This window comes from Ranitomeya variabilis, chromosome 6 (assembly GCF_051348905.1).
Source record: "Ranitomeya variabilis isolate aRanVar5 chromosome 6, aRanVar5.hap1, whole genome shotgun sequence".
NCBI lineage: Eukaryota > Metazoa > Chordata > Amphibia > Anura > Dendrobatidae > Ranitomeya > Ranitomeya variabilis.
The window spans coordinates 11,800,317-11,816,127 of NC_135237.1; the positions used below are offsets into that span (position 1 = coordinate 11,800,317).

Below are 15,811 nucleotides of genomic sequence, written 5' to 3' on the forward strand. Positions count from 1 at the left end.
ATTATTGAGCCACACGATGGGGCAGTACTTACTTAATGATTCAGCGCTTGGTTGAACTGAAAACCTTTCTTGTAGACATGGCTAACCCTCAACTAACGCTAAATGAAAGTCAGTGGAATCAGGTGACTGAGCTGGAAAAATTGCTAGAGCACCCATTTACAGTGACTAAAAAATTACAAGCAGAGGACTTAACTCCAGGTATTTTCTTAAAGGAGTGGAAGCACCTGATGTTTCGCCTGTCCCAAAGAGGAGGGTTAATTGCAAGTGGCATTGCTACATCAATGAAATGGAGAGAGGAGCTACTATTACAAAATAACATTCTTTTGGCAGCTGTTTATGTAGACCCAATGCATCGGATTCTTCTACATGATCAACAGCTAACTAAAGGAAAAGAAGCTCTGTTTGAAATAGCAGTAAGGATGAAAGGGTTGCAGAACAGTCAGGAGGAACAAGAAGAATTTGGTCGTCCTGTCACATCTTCACCCTCATCAACTGATGAATTTAATTTAGAACAATAATTGGATCACAAGGACCGTGCAAAGCGTTCCCGCATAGAAGAAGAGTCATCCCCATCAAAGAACACAGCCAGTACATTTCAGCAGAATTTTTCATGTGCACTAAAAGAAATTGAGAAATTTGACCGTTCATCAAAAATAACAGTGCAACAAGCGATTCCTCTGTATCCTGACATTGTCAGAGATGTTGCCCGAGTGGTTACTGCTTTGCCACCAACCCAAGTTAGTGTAGAGAGGTTGTTCTCTGCTCGCAAAATAATTAGATCAGATTTGAGGGCATCCATGAAGGAGGATCTGACAGAGGCAATACTTTTTCTGAGGACAAATTTATAGATTTCTTATTAACTGCATAAGTGTTTATTGCATATTTACTTAGAAAGGTTTATAAAAGTTATTTGCTATATTCTAATTGTATTCTTATAAATATAGTTTTTGCTCTAAGTGGTCTGATTACTTATATGATGGTGAGAAACTGAATAAGCACGATGTTAATATTTTACAACAGTAAATTTATTGTTACGAATTGGCCATTTATGAAGGAGCCGGAGTCGGAACCTGATAAAATCTCGGAGTCGCAACTGTGGCTTACCGACTCCACAGCCCTGTCCTCAGCTATGAATAAATTGACAACTGGGCGTTTAAATTATATTTATTAAAAGGGCATGTCCATACACTGACCCTGTGAACTGATCGGACTGTGCCGAAACCAGGGTGGATTGATTTAAATCACGCCGATTTAAATCATGATTTAAATCACGATTTAAATCAAAAGATTTTTTTCTATTTAAATCGGATCGATTTAAATCATGATTTTAATCATGATTTAAATCACTGATTTAAATCAAAAGGTTTTTTTTAATATAAATCACGATTAAAATGAGAAGTGAGAGCAGTGCGCATGTGCGCCCATAGTTACACGGACGAAACTAGGGGCAACGATCTAACGCCAGGGTGAGGGGGGGACCCCAAAGTAAGTAAAAATCTTTTTTGTTTTACTATATGGCAATAGGTAGGTGTTTAAAAGCAGCATGTCTTAATTGTATAAACTATTAATAGCCTCCACATTTTGTTCATACTGCCCCTTTAATTCCACACTTCTAGCTTGGTTTCACTTTTGGTTTAGTTTCTTTTTCCATTCAGTTGACATGCCCAAACTTGTTGGATAGTCAGCATCCTACAGAAACCTCTGGAAGAGCATGGCATTGTGAATGTTACACATATACAGCCTTTATTCTACTGAGTTAAACAACTCAGCTTTATCTCATGATGGAAGAACCTTTGGATGGTAAAATATTTTCCTCAAAAAGCAGTTTATTGAAAAAAATCCGATTTAAATCAAAAAAATCCGATTTAAATCAAAAAAATCCGATTTTTTTGATTTTTTTAAACAAACATTGATTTTTATCCACCCTGGCCGAAACACCACCTCACCTGGTAACACCCAGCTGTCAATATATTCACACATTATCAGTAGGAATAACAGAGGAACGGTACAGCGCCGAGATATAAAGCGAGATGCTCCAGAATCATATAATGGAGAATATGAGGATTTACTAAAGCCGTCGTGTCCAGAGAGCTGATGGCGCCTCTTTACTGATCTTTTCTGGTCATCTAAAACTTTCCACGTGACTTTTCCTTAAGTCTTTTTATTGTGTTACTTTTCCTTCTGTTTGTGATTTTTCCATTATTTCTTTCACAGTTCTGATATCTGGGTGGAAAATTTGAAAATAATACTATAGCCATAATGGAGATAGAAAAGCATGATGAGCGGTGCACACCAGAGGACGATCCTACAGGTAACCACCCCGGTGGAGAGCCACCATTAAAAAAAGCAGACAAGAGTCACATTCTCCGAACCAGACAGTTCTGGGACAGAGGTTTTATGCTTTGTGTTTTCTCAGCTATTGATTCCCCCGTTCAGATAAATACAGGTGATATCTGGTGATAATGTGATAGCGCTATATGTGGTAGCACTGCTGTGCATCTGTAATATGGGTGTAAGATACAGCGGGAACATGGAGGTGGAATAGGAACAGGGTCCGGGCTTTACCTTAGAGAGGCGTAGCTAATTGAGTTCCTGGTTTTCACTGGAGCTCCTGATGGTGGAGTCATGCTTCAGCTGCTGATAGCGGCCGGGTACCACTCCAGGGCAGTCCCTGTACTGCAGCTGCTAACCCCAAGGGTCACACACACTGACGCGGTCTCTGGCTCTGCTCAGACTACACCGGTTCTGGACACTCGGGAAGAATGACACTGACAAGGAGTCACTGACAGGGCTGAATTTGGAGACTGGTATAGCTGTCCAAACTCATGGATCTCAGGAATAGGTTTAGGCCCTGGACACACACGGACTAGGGAGTAGCTTCTGGCACTGGTCACACAGGGACTAGGGAAGCAGGTTCAGGCACTGACCACACACAGACCAGGGGAGCAGGTTCAGGAACTGGCCACACATGGACCAGGGGAACAGGTTCAGGCGCTGGCAACACACAGACCAGGGAAGCAGGTTCCTGCAATGGCTGAACTAGGACCAGAGGGTTGGGTTCAGTCACTGCCACACACAGACTAGTAGAGCATGTTAAGGAAGTAAAAGCAGAAGGACCAAGGGAGCAGGTTGAGGCACTGGATGCACAAGGACCAGGGTTTCAGGTTCAGGCACTGGCCTCAGGTTGATGGGAAGCCGCTTCAGGCTCTTGCTGCACAAGAACCAGGGGTTTGAGTTCAGGCACTGACCACACACGTACCAGGAGAGCAGGTTGAGGAATTGGCCACACAAGGACCAAGGGAGCAGGTTCAGGCACTGGCTGCACAAGAACCAGGGTTTTCGGGTTCAGGCACTGGCCAAACATGAACTAGGGAAAACATGTTTAGGAACAAGCAACACATGGAACAGGGAAGCAGGTTCGGTCACTGGGCCACACAAGGACCAGGGGTTTGGGTTCAGTACTTAGCCACACAAGGACCAGGGGACATAACACGTGTCCACGTCTCGGTCGTTAAGTGGACAATCCCAGTAAGTGCATTGGTAAGAGCATGGGTGATATTCCTGGATACGTGCTGGTAGGAGGAGGAGATGCCACACCAGGAGAAATAGTGGCAGCTGGGGACCGAGTATCAAGGGAAAGCTGCTGCCATGAGTTTGCGGAAATCCTTTTTGTCTACAAGCTTAAAAGGCAACATTTCCATGGCAAGCAGCCTGCAAATGTGCACTTTTAGCATTTGGGCCCATAGGTGGGTGGCTGAAAATTTTTCTTTTTCGTTTCAAGGCCTGGGGTAGGGACAGCTGAATGCTGTGCTTGGACATGGAATTTGTAACACCTGATAATGGTGCCTCAGAATGTGCAATAACAGGCGTAGGGTGGGAGGCATCTGCAACAATATCATGGACATGGGATTGGCCATCACGTAGCACAGGGGAAGAGGCAGTGGTGTCACTCATTGGCACCTGTTGTAAACCCAATCGTTCGTCCCAACGAGTCAGGTGCTTAGATGACATGTGCCTAATCATGCTGGTGGTGCTTAGGTTCTTAGTGGTCAGGCCCTTGCTGATCTTGGCATTACACAGGTTGTAAATTACCATTTTTGTCTTAGAACTCTCTTTAAAAAAGTACCAGACTGGAAATCATCTAACTCTTGTTGTCGCAGGTCTCGACCTGTTCTCTGATGAGTCCACCCTAGAGATAACGGCGCCGGAGAGACAAGACACAATACACCTGGCATGCGTCCAAAGTATCTCTAGTTCATTGAGCTTACACACACTTTTTATTCATTCTTATGTCAGAGGCGGATTCTCCATATATGGGCTAAGCGTCGGAGTGTATTACTCCCTTCTCCCTATGGTTTCGATAACATATTTTTATACAGAACATTATTCGTTATCTTACCAAGGACATTCCCTGCTACAATTAGTTCTTAGCGATCAGCAATAACAGCACAATGAAGAATAGTGAATATTGACTTGTTTTTCTGAACTTTTGTAACACACAAAATGGAGGCAAGCAAAATAAAATGGATCCTGGTCTAACATATTCCCCCATTTTATTCACTATTCTGAATAAGCTGTACTGTTTCCTGGCCATAGGATTTGTTAATATATATCCTCATCAGCTGTGTGATTGCAGAATTTCCCAGCGCATACTACACCAAGGACAGAAAATACAGAGAAAACTGGAACGCAGCTACGTGTCCCCTCCATACCAGAGACACAGCAGAGATAAGAAAATCACAGCATTCCTCAACACAGAAGAAAGCAATAGCGCAGATGTTTGACTCCCCCCTCCCATCAGGTATTTTAGAAATTTCACACAGAAATGGAATGCAGCAGTTCTCAGACTTAATTAATTTCTACAAAACCTTCATCACATAATTCACGTACCAGAACACCTTAGAAAAACCAATGATTGAGAATATTTTTCCTGCATTCCTGACAGATTTCTTTCCCCGTCTTTGGGCTAACAATATCAGATTCAACACACAAATTCAAAGTCGTCTTCTTATACGGAAACTGATTATCTAGCAGGGAGACCCCCTGTCCCAAATTTGTAATTGTTTGCTTTCCCGACACATTAATCTCAGTTCCTTCTTGCACTGCAAAACATTGAGTTTTTTTGTCATAGTAATAGACAACTTTCCTTTTTCAGTGTGACAAAAACAATCAGAATTCACTTCCTCTGTTGATCCTAATTTGCTATATATCAACCACTCAACTTGAAGCAGGTAAATCTTTTACCAATCTTTCAATCACACTGATAACCAAACAATCACATACAAGTTTCCTTCTAAAACTAGGCACCATATTTCAACTTCCAACTTCAACTTACAATATTTCTTTCTACTGCAAAACAATATTGTTGCTTTAAACAAAACACAGATCTCCCAGCACATACAGAGATACACTTAAAAACTATTTTGAACACTATATATGCAATAAGGACAATCGCAACTATATGCAATAAGCTTTGTAAAATCCCAGCTACCCAGCCCCCGATCCCCTTAAACCAATTGGCTGGGTTTAGGAAAGAGAAAGTATCTGACCACCAGCTGTCCAACAGTAGTGTTCCACAACTGAACATTGTTTGTGGCATTGTTGGCAAGTGTGTCAGAACAATCAGTCCAGGCAAACAGTTCCTCAGGTGACACAGGGATAGCTAGGAAGGGGATACTTGTGGCTGACGTTGGTGAATGTGTACAGATCCAACAGTCTGATAAGGGCTGGGAATTTCTCAACAAGTAATCTATCAATTTTCTGTGATGTTGCGCAAACTTATTGTTCAAGGATGTTGGAGAATTCAGACTGTCCCATGCGATTACGCATAATATCATGGAAATCGAAACCAGCCAAATCAATATGTTTCCTTTATCGGCTGTCGGGTTCTTTAACTCGCTTGCAGTGTGATGCGTGGATCCAACTAGGTTTTCCTTTGAGCTTGACAGCTGTGGCTGTGGTCAGGAGCACTTGGTATGGTCCGTCAAATCTCGGTTCCAGGCTCTTCCGGACGTGCCGCTTTATCACTACCCCAAGGGATGGTGTCCAGGAACCTTGTCTGGGTCTGGAAGAGAACTGAAGACAGTTAAATGCACTTTAGCAAGGTGTCCATGTAAGGCCTGCACATAGCTAGTCAAGTCCTGGTACTTGAGCTGCAACTGTTGTGGAAACAACCATCCAAGATTGGGGCCCCTGCCAAACAGAATCTCATACGGTGACAGTCCTGTCTTCCTGTTTGGGGTATATCTTACTAAAAACAAAGCCAGAGGAAGGCATTCTGTCCATGGTTTACCAGTCTCTGCCATTGCCTTCTGGATTTTAAGCCTAAGAGTTCCATTTAGTCTCTCCACTTTTCCACTGCTCTGTGGATGGTATGGAGTATGCAATGCTTGACTTACCCCAAGTGCTGCCATTACCTCTGACATGATCTCGCCAGTAAAATGGGAGCCCCGATCGCTTTTAATGACTTCAGGAACTCCATACCTGCATATGATCTCAGCCATCAGTTTCTTCGCCGTTGTCTTAGCCTTACCTTTTGGCAACTGGGTAGGCTTCTGGCCAACCTGAGAATAAATCAATGCAGACCAACACATACTCATATGTCCCTACCCTACGCAACTGAATATAATCAATCTGCAGTCTCTGGAATGGGTAAAGGGGTCAGGGAGTGTGTTTGGATGGAGTTTTCACTGTCCTACCCTGATTATGTGTGGCACATATCATGCAGCTCTGTACCTGCCTTTCTGCGCAGGTGGAAAACCCAAGGGCAATCCATTGTTTCTGTAGGGTAAAGATTATTATTATGGTGTCACACATGGCCGTCTTAGAGTGGTGCACATTCCCGTGCAGAACCTGTGCCATCTTTGGGTACAGTATCTGTGGTAGGCAGACCTTTTCACCCCTCCCCCATAACCCAGTGACGGTATCAGAGCAAGTCCCTATCTCTTGCCACCTATTTTTCTCCTCATTACTTGCCTGTTCTTGTAACCGGGCTAAGATGTCTTTTGACACAAGTGGAGATGGTGGGGTGTCTAGGTGATGTACTCTAGAGGCTACAGGAGTGCTTGCTGCTTTCTTGGCAGCCTGGTCTGCCAGTGCGTTACCCTTTGCCTGTCCATCAGTGCCTCTGATATGTGCCTTTACCTTTATGATGCCTGCTTGGGTGGGAAGCTGTAGTGCATTCATAAGTTGCTGGACTGCCTCAGCATGTTTAATGGGGTGGCCATTTGCTGTCAGGAAAGCCCTGGCTCTCCAGATAGGCCCATAATCGTGTGCAATGCCAGAGGCATACCTGGAATCAGTGTAGATATTTACAGTCTTACCTTCTGCTAGTTTGCACGCTTCTATGAGCGCCTTGAGCTCTGCTTCTTGTGCAGACATATGAGCTGGCATTGACTCTGCCTTGATTACCTCATGTTCTGAGACCACAGCATATCCGGTACAGAAGCGTCCTTGGTCATCTTGGTGACGGGATCCATCTACAAAAAGCTCAGAATCAGCATTAAGTATGGGCACACTAGAGACAGTAGGGAGACCAACCGTTTCCTGAGACATCAATTCTAGACAATCATGTGGTTTGGAAACGTGATCTTGTTCCTCTGGATCCATTCTAGAAAGAAAAAGAGTGTCCTTTTCCATGTCACCTACCCCTCCCCCATTTGGATCCATGGGAACTGGGAGAAGAGTAGCGGGGTTTAGGACAGTGCACCTTTTCAAAGTCACATTAGTAGGCATGAGAGTAGCACACTGAAGTCGCAGCTGTCTGGCCATGGACAGGTGGCTAGGTTGTACTTGGTTAAGGATACTATGTACATCATGTGGGGTATGGACCGTCAGTGGGTGATCCCAAACAATCTCTGAAGACTTGTGTAGCAACAGCTGGACAGACAACACAGCCCGAACACAGGAGGGACTTCCTCTCGCCACTGTATCCAGGCGGCCGCTGTAATAAGCAACAGGTCTCTGTCTCCATGAAGCTGAGTTAGCACACCCGTAGCATGTCCTGCATTTTCATAAAGAAAGAGGTTAAAAGGAAGGGCATAATTGGGAATGCCCAAAGCTGGAGAAGAAACAATGTAAATTTCAGAGAGTAAAAACAGTCAAGTGCCTCTGGTGTAAGGCAGAAGGGGACAGGTTGCATACAGTCATATAGAGTTTGCATTAAGATGGAGGCAGAACGAATCCATGGACGACAGTAGGAAGCTAGTCCTAGAAACACACGGAGGCCCTGCAAATTCCGTGAGGGCTGCATGTCCATGATAGCCTGTTTTCGCTCAGGGGTGAGGTGCTTTTTCCCTGGAGAGAGACAATGTCCTAGAAACACAACACTACTTAAGCAAAACTGTAATTTTTGTTTGGATACCTTACACCCCTGTTCGTGGAGGAAAAAGAGTAAAGAGATCGTGGTCATTTTACACAGAGAACGAGAAGGAGCACACAGCAATAGGTCATCAACATACTGAATGAGAACTACTCTTTTAACATGCCAGCCTTGCAGGACTTGTGCCATGCACTGTGAGAAGATAGTAGGGGAATTCTGGGCTCCTTGTAGTAGAGAGAGTCCAAGTATACTGTTTGTTGTGGAAGATGAAAGCAAAACGATACTGGCAATCTAGGTGCAATCGAACACTGAAAAAGGCATTTGCTAAGTCAATCACTGAAAAACAAATACTGTCAACAGGTATGTGTGCCAACAAGGTGTGTGGGTTAGGAACCAAGGGAGCGAGCAGTTCTGTTGCAGCATTGACTGCTCTGAGGTCATGGACCATTCTATAATTCACCGGCTCCCCAGGCCTAACCTTCTTTACTGGATACAGGGGAGTGTTGCAAACGGACTGTGTAGGCACAACAACCCCTGATTCCAGCAATTTTTGTAACTGTGCGTCTATTGCAGCCTCCTGAGCAGCACTCAAGGGGTACTGACGCAATAGGGGTGGTGCTACCCCGGTTTCAATTTGACTATTATGGGAGGAACTTTGAGTTTTCCCACATCAGTTTTGCCTTTTGCCCACAGATCAGTGGGGAGTTGATCCAGGGCAGGTGCAGTGGGAGGATCACTTTCTGCAGTACTTGCAGCTGCATCCAGGGCCATAATCTTGCAGAGGGTACTGGGTTTAAGTTGAGGGGTCATAGTCACTGTTCCTGAAAGTCGGCTGTAGTTCCTCCTGGCAGGCTCACCTGTACTGTACAGTCGGGGGTGGGAGGTAGAGTGACTAGAGGACACAGTTGCAGGCTGCCAGTTACCTATTCGTCGGTCTGGGGGGTGGGAACCTTATCTGGGTATGGGTTTGTGCGACAATCTTTCCTAAAATGTAACTGGATTCTTACATCCGTAACACAATCTAGGGCCCGTAGTGGGTCCTCCACCTCTCTGTGAGGGTCCACTCCTCTGAAATTGAACCTTAGTCTTCTGCTTCTGCTAGTCCAAACTGACTCCATGTGCAATCTTAGCAAGATCGCCTGGGGGGCAGGATCTCCAATCTGGTCTACTTGCCATCACCTTCTCTCACATACTTATCAATCCCTTGCATATATGCATGACTTAACAAACATGTCGCAGTTCTATCATCTTCACCATAACCCATATCAGACCATCGTTGTTGCAACCTGTAGAAATAATCAATGGGGAGCTCCTTCGGGTCCTGTACACAGTCTTCTAAATGCACCGATACTTCCTCCTGTCTAATCTTAAAGGCTTTTTCTAGTGCTTCAACAAAGTCAGACCCTGACCTGGCATTGTTAGGTTCTTCGTCTTGGGGACCATTTCCCCCTGGGTACATTTTAAATGTCTCAGCTGTCAGTCGGGTGGAAGGTGCTTCCCCCAGGGCTGAACGCACTAACTGTTGCACGTCCTGTCTGGTTGCCTGGTAAGTGTGCTGTATCACCCAACACTGTCTGGCAAAAGTCATAGGTCATTGGTTAATGTCTGGCAGCTGGGCAGTCAAAGACATCTGTTCTGTGGGAGACCATGGGTGATACCTACTAGCAACATGGTAAGTCGGAGGTCCACTGTCAGCTGCGCCGTGTGGGTTTTCATGAAGTCATGCCATTTACCTGAATCTAATTCCCCTGAGGGGTGGAAGCCTCCTGCCTTCAAGAGCACACTAACCTGCTTCTGGGATTCCTTCCCTTCTGGACTATTCTCTGGACTAATTCTCTAGCACTATGGAACCCTGTACTTGGTTCCCAATTCTATTGCAAGTATACGTGCAGGCTGAAAACTATCAGACGGACCTTTCCTCCTCAGCTAGAGTAGGCTATGTCCTCCTACGATACATGCAGGCTGAAAACTTATCAGATGGACCTTTCCTCCTCACCTAGAGTAGGCTATGTCCTCCTGCCTTAGTCCTAAACTATAGGTTTACTGTGCTTGAAGGTTACTGCATTAGCTTGCTTCCAAGATTGATAACACAGGTATATGAACAGACAAACAACAAACACTCCACAAGCACAACATACAAAGAGTCAATCATTTTAGTCTAACAGTGGAGTCATCAGTAGCCACACAATGAGGGTTAACATCTGGGTTCAAGGGTACCTGAGCTGGGCAAAGCCCGTGATCTTACCTGGTCCCGGTCGACTAGAAGCAGGGGAAAACCCGTCCACAAGTGGAATGACGTAGGCAGAATATAATCAGTATTCTTACCCCAGCGCTGTGTGATACCACTAGTCCCTGGAAGTCCCCTGGTCCATTACTGGAGTCGGCCGGGTCTCAGATGAAGCACTCAGGTCCCTGTTCGGGCAGCCAGAATTGTTGTCGCAGGTCTCGACCTGTTCTCTGAGTCCACCCTAGAGATAACGGCGCCGAAGAGATAAGACACAATACACCTGGCATGCGTCCAAAGTATCTCTAGTTTATTGAGCTTACACACACTTTTTATTCATTCTTATGTCTGAGGCGGATTCTCCATATCTGGGCTAAGCGTCGGAGTGTATTACTCCCTTCTCCCTATGGTTTCGAAAACATATTTTTACACAGAGCATTATTCGTTATCTTACCAAGGACATTCCCTGCTACAATTAGTTCTTAGCAATCAGCAATAACAGCACAATGAAGAATAGTGAATATTGACTTGTTTTTCTGAACTTTTGTAACACTTACACAAAATGGAGGCAAGCAAAATAAAATGGATCCTGCTCTAACACTCTTTGCAGGAGAAGTTCACAAGTGTTAGCGGAATAATTTCCCGCCTTCTCCCCCTGGTCACCCTACTACCTATTCCTGCCTGTTTCCGTACTGCCGATCTGTCCCCTTCAGTTCTGCTGGCCTTGCCCTGCATGACAGCTTCCCAGGTAGGGTCAGTGCCTTTGTCATCCACCGCCGCGCGCTGCCCTGGTCCTCATGAATTGGTAACTTGGCAACAACCTGACTTATCGACAACTGTGTCTTATCATCATCTACCTCCTTAGACAAAATTTGCCATTCCCCACCATCATTGTCTTGTGGCCTTGGCTGCTCTAAGTTTTTTGCATCACTAAACAGCATGTCCTCCAGTTCATCTTGGATCATGCAGGGTGAGAAGAAACAATCAAGAATTGATGATGTCAAGAGCTCCTCGGAGTGTCCTAGTGTGAGATTACAGGTCTCCAGGGACTCGACATGGTGGGAGGAAGGAGGATCAGGATGAGGATTAAGTGATCCAGACTCTTGGGTGGTGAGACTGGACTTATGAGGAAGACTGGGTGGTGCTGGCAAACATGTTGGAAGCATTATCTGCTACCCATCTGACCACCTGCTCACCTTGGTGTGGCTACAGAAGTGGTGTCCCATGCCTCCCTGCAAAATGGGACAGGATGCTATGTGTTGTGGGTGGGCGTGTTGCTTGTGCTTCAGCAACAGGCGCAGTCGAACCTTATCCACGTCCTCGCCGCCTGCATGCACCATCATCAGCACTTCCTGTCCCTTACCACATGCCTAATAACTAGGTTTCTGGAAATCAAGTTTTCTTGATTAATTGAAGCTACGTTTTTTAATAAAATAAAATTTGGTCACCTGTACTAGGCCAAGCGTTTTTGTTTTATTTCAAGCCACCATAACTTCACACAAAGTATATTTAAACGGCATGGATGACAGTAGTCATTTTTTAGAATAAAAATTGTGAACTGTAGCAGGTCAAGCGGTTTCTAAAAATGTTAAACCACCACAATTTTACACAAAAGCTCATTAAACTATATAGAAGACAATACAGTCAATATACAGGTGACAGTTCACACCTCTGTACATATCACACTCCGCTAACAATCTGGACATCTGTTGGGCAGGGGGCATTTAATTGCCTGACCCTTCTGTTCTCCAGGGGAGTCTGGAAATCACTTTCTTTGTTGTCTTCAATTGTCTGAAATGTCTTTTTGGACAAAAGATCTTTCTCACCTGATGTCATTGAAGTTGTAGGGCCAGTAGTGGGACAGTATTGTTCAGTGTGGAATAAATGGTGTAAGGTCGCTTCTGTGTAATGACTGTATTGGGCTCACCTGTCGAGGTGGAATCCTTAAGCCATACAGTGTATATAAAAAGTCTTCACACCCTTATTAAAATGCCAGGAAAAAAAATCCTACCAAGAAAGTGACTGGGCCAATCCAGAACTTCCATCTTCTTCTGGTGAAGCCTTTCTTACGGTGATTTGGAGGTCGCTAGGGTCCTTGTTGTGCTGAAAGGTGAAATTCCTCTACGTCTTCAGCTTTTTAGCCCAGGCCTGAAGGTTTTGATGTAAACTTAACTGATATTTGGTATTGTTCCTAATTCCCTCCTATATACGTACAAAAAATAAAAGACTTGAAGCTCTCACATTTGTGGTGATACATAGCACTGACTACCAGGCTATTACATCTATTTTTAATAAAAATTTACCAATATTGTATCAAGATAAAAAATTGGCTAGCATACTGTCTTCAGGAGCCAGACATTCTGCTCCTTAGGAGATACATTATCTCCAGGATTATTCAGTTGTCCCTCTCCCGCTCACAAATCCTGGTTATCTTTCATAGGTAACTTTTAGATGTGGCTCATCCAAATGTGCAATATGCAAACGTATGGTCAAAGCCCAGTCTTTTTAGTATTGATATACTTCATCAACTGTAACACCACACAAGTGGTTTATTTAGCTGAATGCAAATTATGTGCTAAAAAATACGCCGGCTGCTCCACAAGAAAGCATATGTCACGGGAAGCAATGGGAAAACAGGAGATGAGGAACCTGGGCCCCTGAACTGCCCCTCAGATTAGGGGAAGGCCTGCCTTTCATTAACTCGGGGGTACCCTTGATGGTAGGGAGGCCAGAGTCACCAACCTGTCCCTATCTTTTGTCCAGCCCTGAGCTAAACCCCCAACCCCCACCCCAGGAGGTGAACAGTAATGGAAACCACAGCTAAAGAAAGACAGGGAATAAAGTAAACTGCACCACAAAGCAACCTATCAGGAAGACAGAATATGTGGGTGAGGGGAACACAAATCCAATAGAGAAATGAACAAACAGCAAAGTATACTTCACCAAACTCCTGAATAAAGACTAGAGTATCAACAGCTACACCAACACAGGGCTGGTATACAAGAGACACGCAAATGCTATAGTCGGCATCCAGGAATGTTCTGAGCTAAATGGGAGAAGGCCTTCCCAGCAGCCTCAGCTACTAAACAAAAAGTTACCTCCTGCCAAGCTGAACATCAGTGAACAAACCTCCACCAACCCCCAAACTCAGGCTGAGCAACAGGAAGGTCTAAAGGTACTTTCACACTAAACGATTTACCAACGATCACGACCAGCGATACGACCTGGCCGTGATCGTTGGTAAGTCGTTGTGTGGTCTCCAGCGACCAACGATGCCGAAGTCCCCGGGTAACCAGGGTAAACATCGGGTTACTAAGCTCAGGGCCGCGCTTAAGGTACCTTCACATTAAGCGAAGCTGCAGCGATAGCGACAACGATGCCGATCGCTGCAGCGTCTGTTTGATCGCTGGAGAGCTGTCACACAGACCGCTCTCCAGCGACCAACGATGCCGAGGTCCCCGGGTAACCAGGGTAAACATTGGGTTGCTAAGCGCAGGGCCGCGTTTAGTAACCCGATGTTTACCCTGGTTACCAACGTAAAATGTAAAAAAAACAAACAGTACATACTTACATTCGCGTTCCCCGGCGTCCGCTTCCTGCACTGACTGAGCGCCGGCAGTAGCAGGGCACAGCGGTGACGTCACCGCTGTGCTGTGCTTTCACTTTCACTTTGCGGCGCTCAGTCAGTGTGGGAAGCGGACGCCGGGGGACGCGAATGTAAGTATGTACTGTTTGTTTTTTTTACATTTTACACTGGTAACCAGGGTAAACATCGGGTTACTAAGCGCGGCCCTGCGCTTAGTAACCCGATGTTTACCCTGGTTACCAGTGTAAAATATCGTTGGTATCGTTGCTTTTGCTGTCAAACACAACGATACACGGCGATCGGACGACCAAATAAAGTTCTGAACTTTATTCAGCAACCAGCGACCTCACAGCAGGATCCTGATCGCTGCTGCGTGTCAAACTAAACGATATCGCTAGCCAGGACGCTGCAACGTCACGGATCCCTAGCGATATCGTTTAGTGTGAAGGTACCTTTAGTAACCGGATGTTTACCCTGGTTACCAGCATAAACGTAAAAAAAAAAACAGTACATACTCACCTTCTGCTGTCTGTCACACGTCCCTCGCCGTCCGCTTCCCGCACGGACTGTGTCAGTGCCAGCCGTAAAGTGAAAGCACAGCACAGCGGTGACGCCACCGCTGCGCTCTGCTTTTACTTTTAGTCCGGCACTCACAGTCAGTGCGGGAAGCGGACGGCGAGGGACGTGTGACAGACAGCAGAAGGTGAGTATGTACTGTTTGTTTTTTTTTACATTTACGCTGGTAACCAGGGTAAACATCGGGTTACTAAGCGCGGCCCTGCGCTTAATAACCCGATGTTTACCCTGGTTACCAGTGAAGACATCGCTGAATCGGTGTCACACACACCGATCCAGCGATGTCTACGGGAGATCCAGCGACGAAATAAAGTTCTGGCCTTTCTGCTCCGACCAACGATATCAAAGCAGGATCCTGATCGTTGCTGCCTGTCAAACACAACGATATCGCTAGCCAGGACGCTGCAACGTCACGGATCGCTAGCGATATATTTTAGTGTGAAGGTACCTTAAGACTGCACAGCAGACTCCCCAGTGTGAACAGAGTCTGAAGCCGGCATGGCAGCGTGAGGTCAGATTATCAGAACGTATTTATGACATATCATCCACCTATATAAAAATTAGAAGATCACTGTCAGGGCTATCCAGGCATTTCCTAGACACACACCAGGGAGATGTATCCTCCCTGATGTTCACAGTCATAGAAAGGGTCAATTGTCCATCATGAGGAGGTACCGTATATACTTGAGTAATAGCCGAGATTTTCAGCCCATTTTCTTAGGCTGAAAGTGTCCCCTCGGCTTATACTCGAATCATTGTCCCAGGGGGTCGGCGGGGGAGCAGCAGGAGTCACATCATACTGACCCCCTCCTGACGCAGTCTCTGAAGGTCCCTGCTTCTCAGATGGTCTCCGGCGCCGGCAGCTCTTCCTGTGTTCAGTTATTCATTAAAGTAATGAATATGGATGCGACTCCACTCCCATAGGCGTGGAGTGCATATTCATTCATTCAGCGGTGACACGGGCACCTCGCCCGCATAGCGCGCCGGTATCCCTGCCTGCTCAGGACCCCGGCACCTAGCCCTCAGCGATGAGAGGTGAGTATTTCATTTTTTTTTTTTTTTGTATTTGCAGCAGTAGCATATGGGGCATGTTATTCTATGGAGC

At 45.5% G+C, this 15,811-nt stretch overlaps 2 protein-coding genes across 9 annotated transcripts in view; both read left to right on the plus strand.

Annotated features, from left to right (window-relative positions):
- Positions 1 to 15,811, plus strand: part of LOC143781303 (uncharacterized) — a 174,452-nt gene that overhangs the window by 143,590 nt on the left and 15,051 nt on the right. For 3 of the 6 annotated variants that reach the window (XM_077267841.1, XM_077267838.1, XM_077267839.1), the window contains one exon: positions 2,215 to 2,311. The exons of 2 other annotated variants lie outside the window; for them this stretch is intronic. In XM_077267841.1, coding sequence (XP_077123956.1) covers positions 2,260 to 2,311 — 52 coding nt within the window. In that variant the 5' untranslated portion in view covers positions 2,215 to 2,259. Of the gene's footprint in view, positions 1 to 2,214; positions 2,312 to 4,431; positions 4,802 to 15,811 lie in introns of those variants that run through there. One more of the 6 variants, XM_077267843.1, reaches the window with a different exon arrangement.
- The window catches only part of LOC143781301 (uncharacterized), a 618,193-nt gene that overhangs the window by 16,796 nt on the left and 585,586 nt on the right, over positions 1 to 15,811 (plus strand). The window lies entirely within an intron of this gene.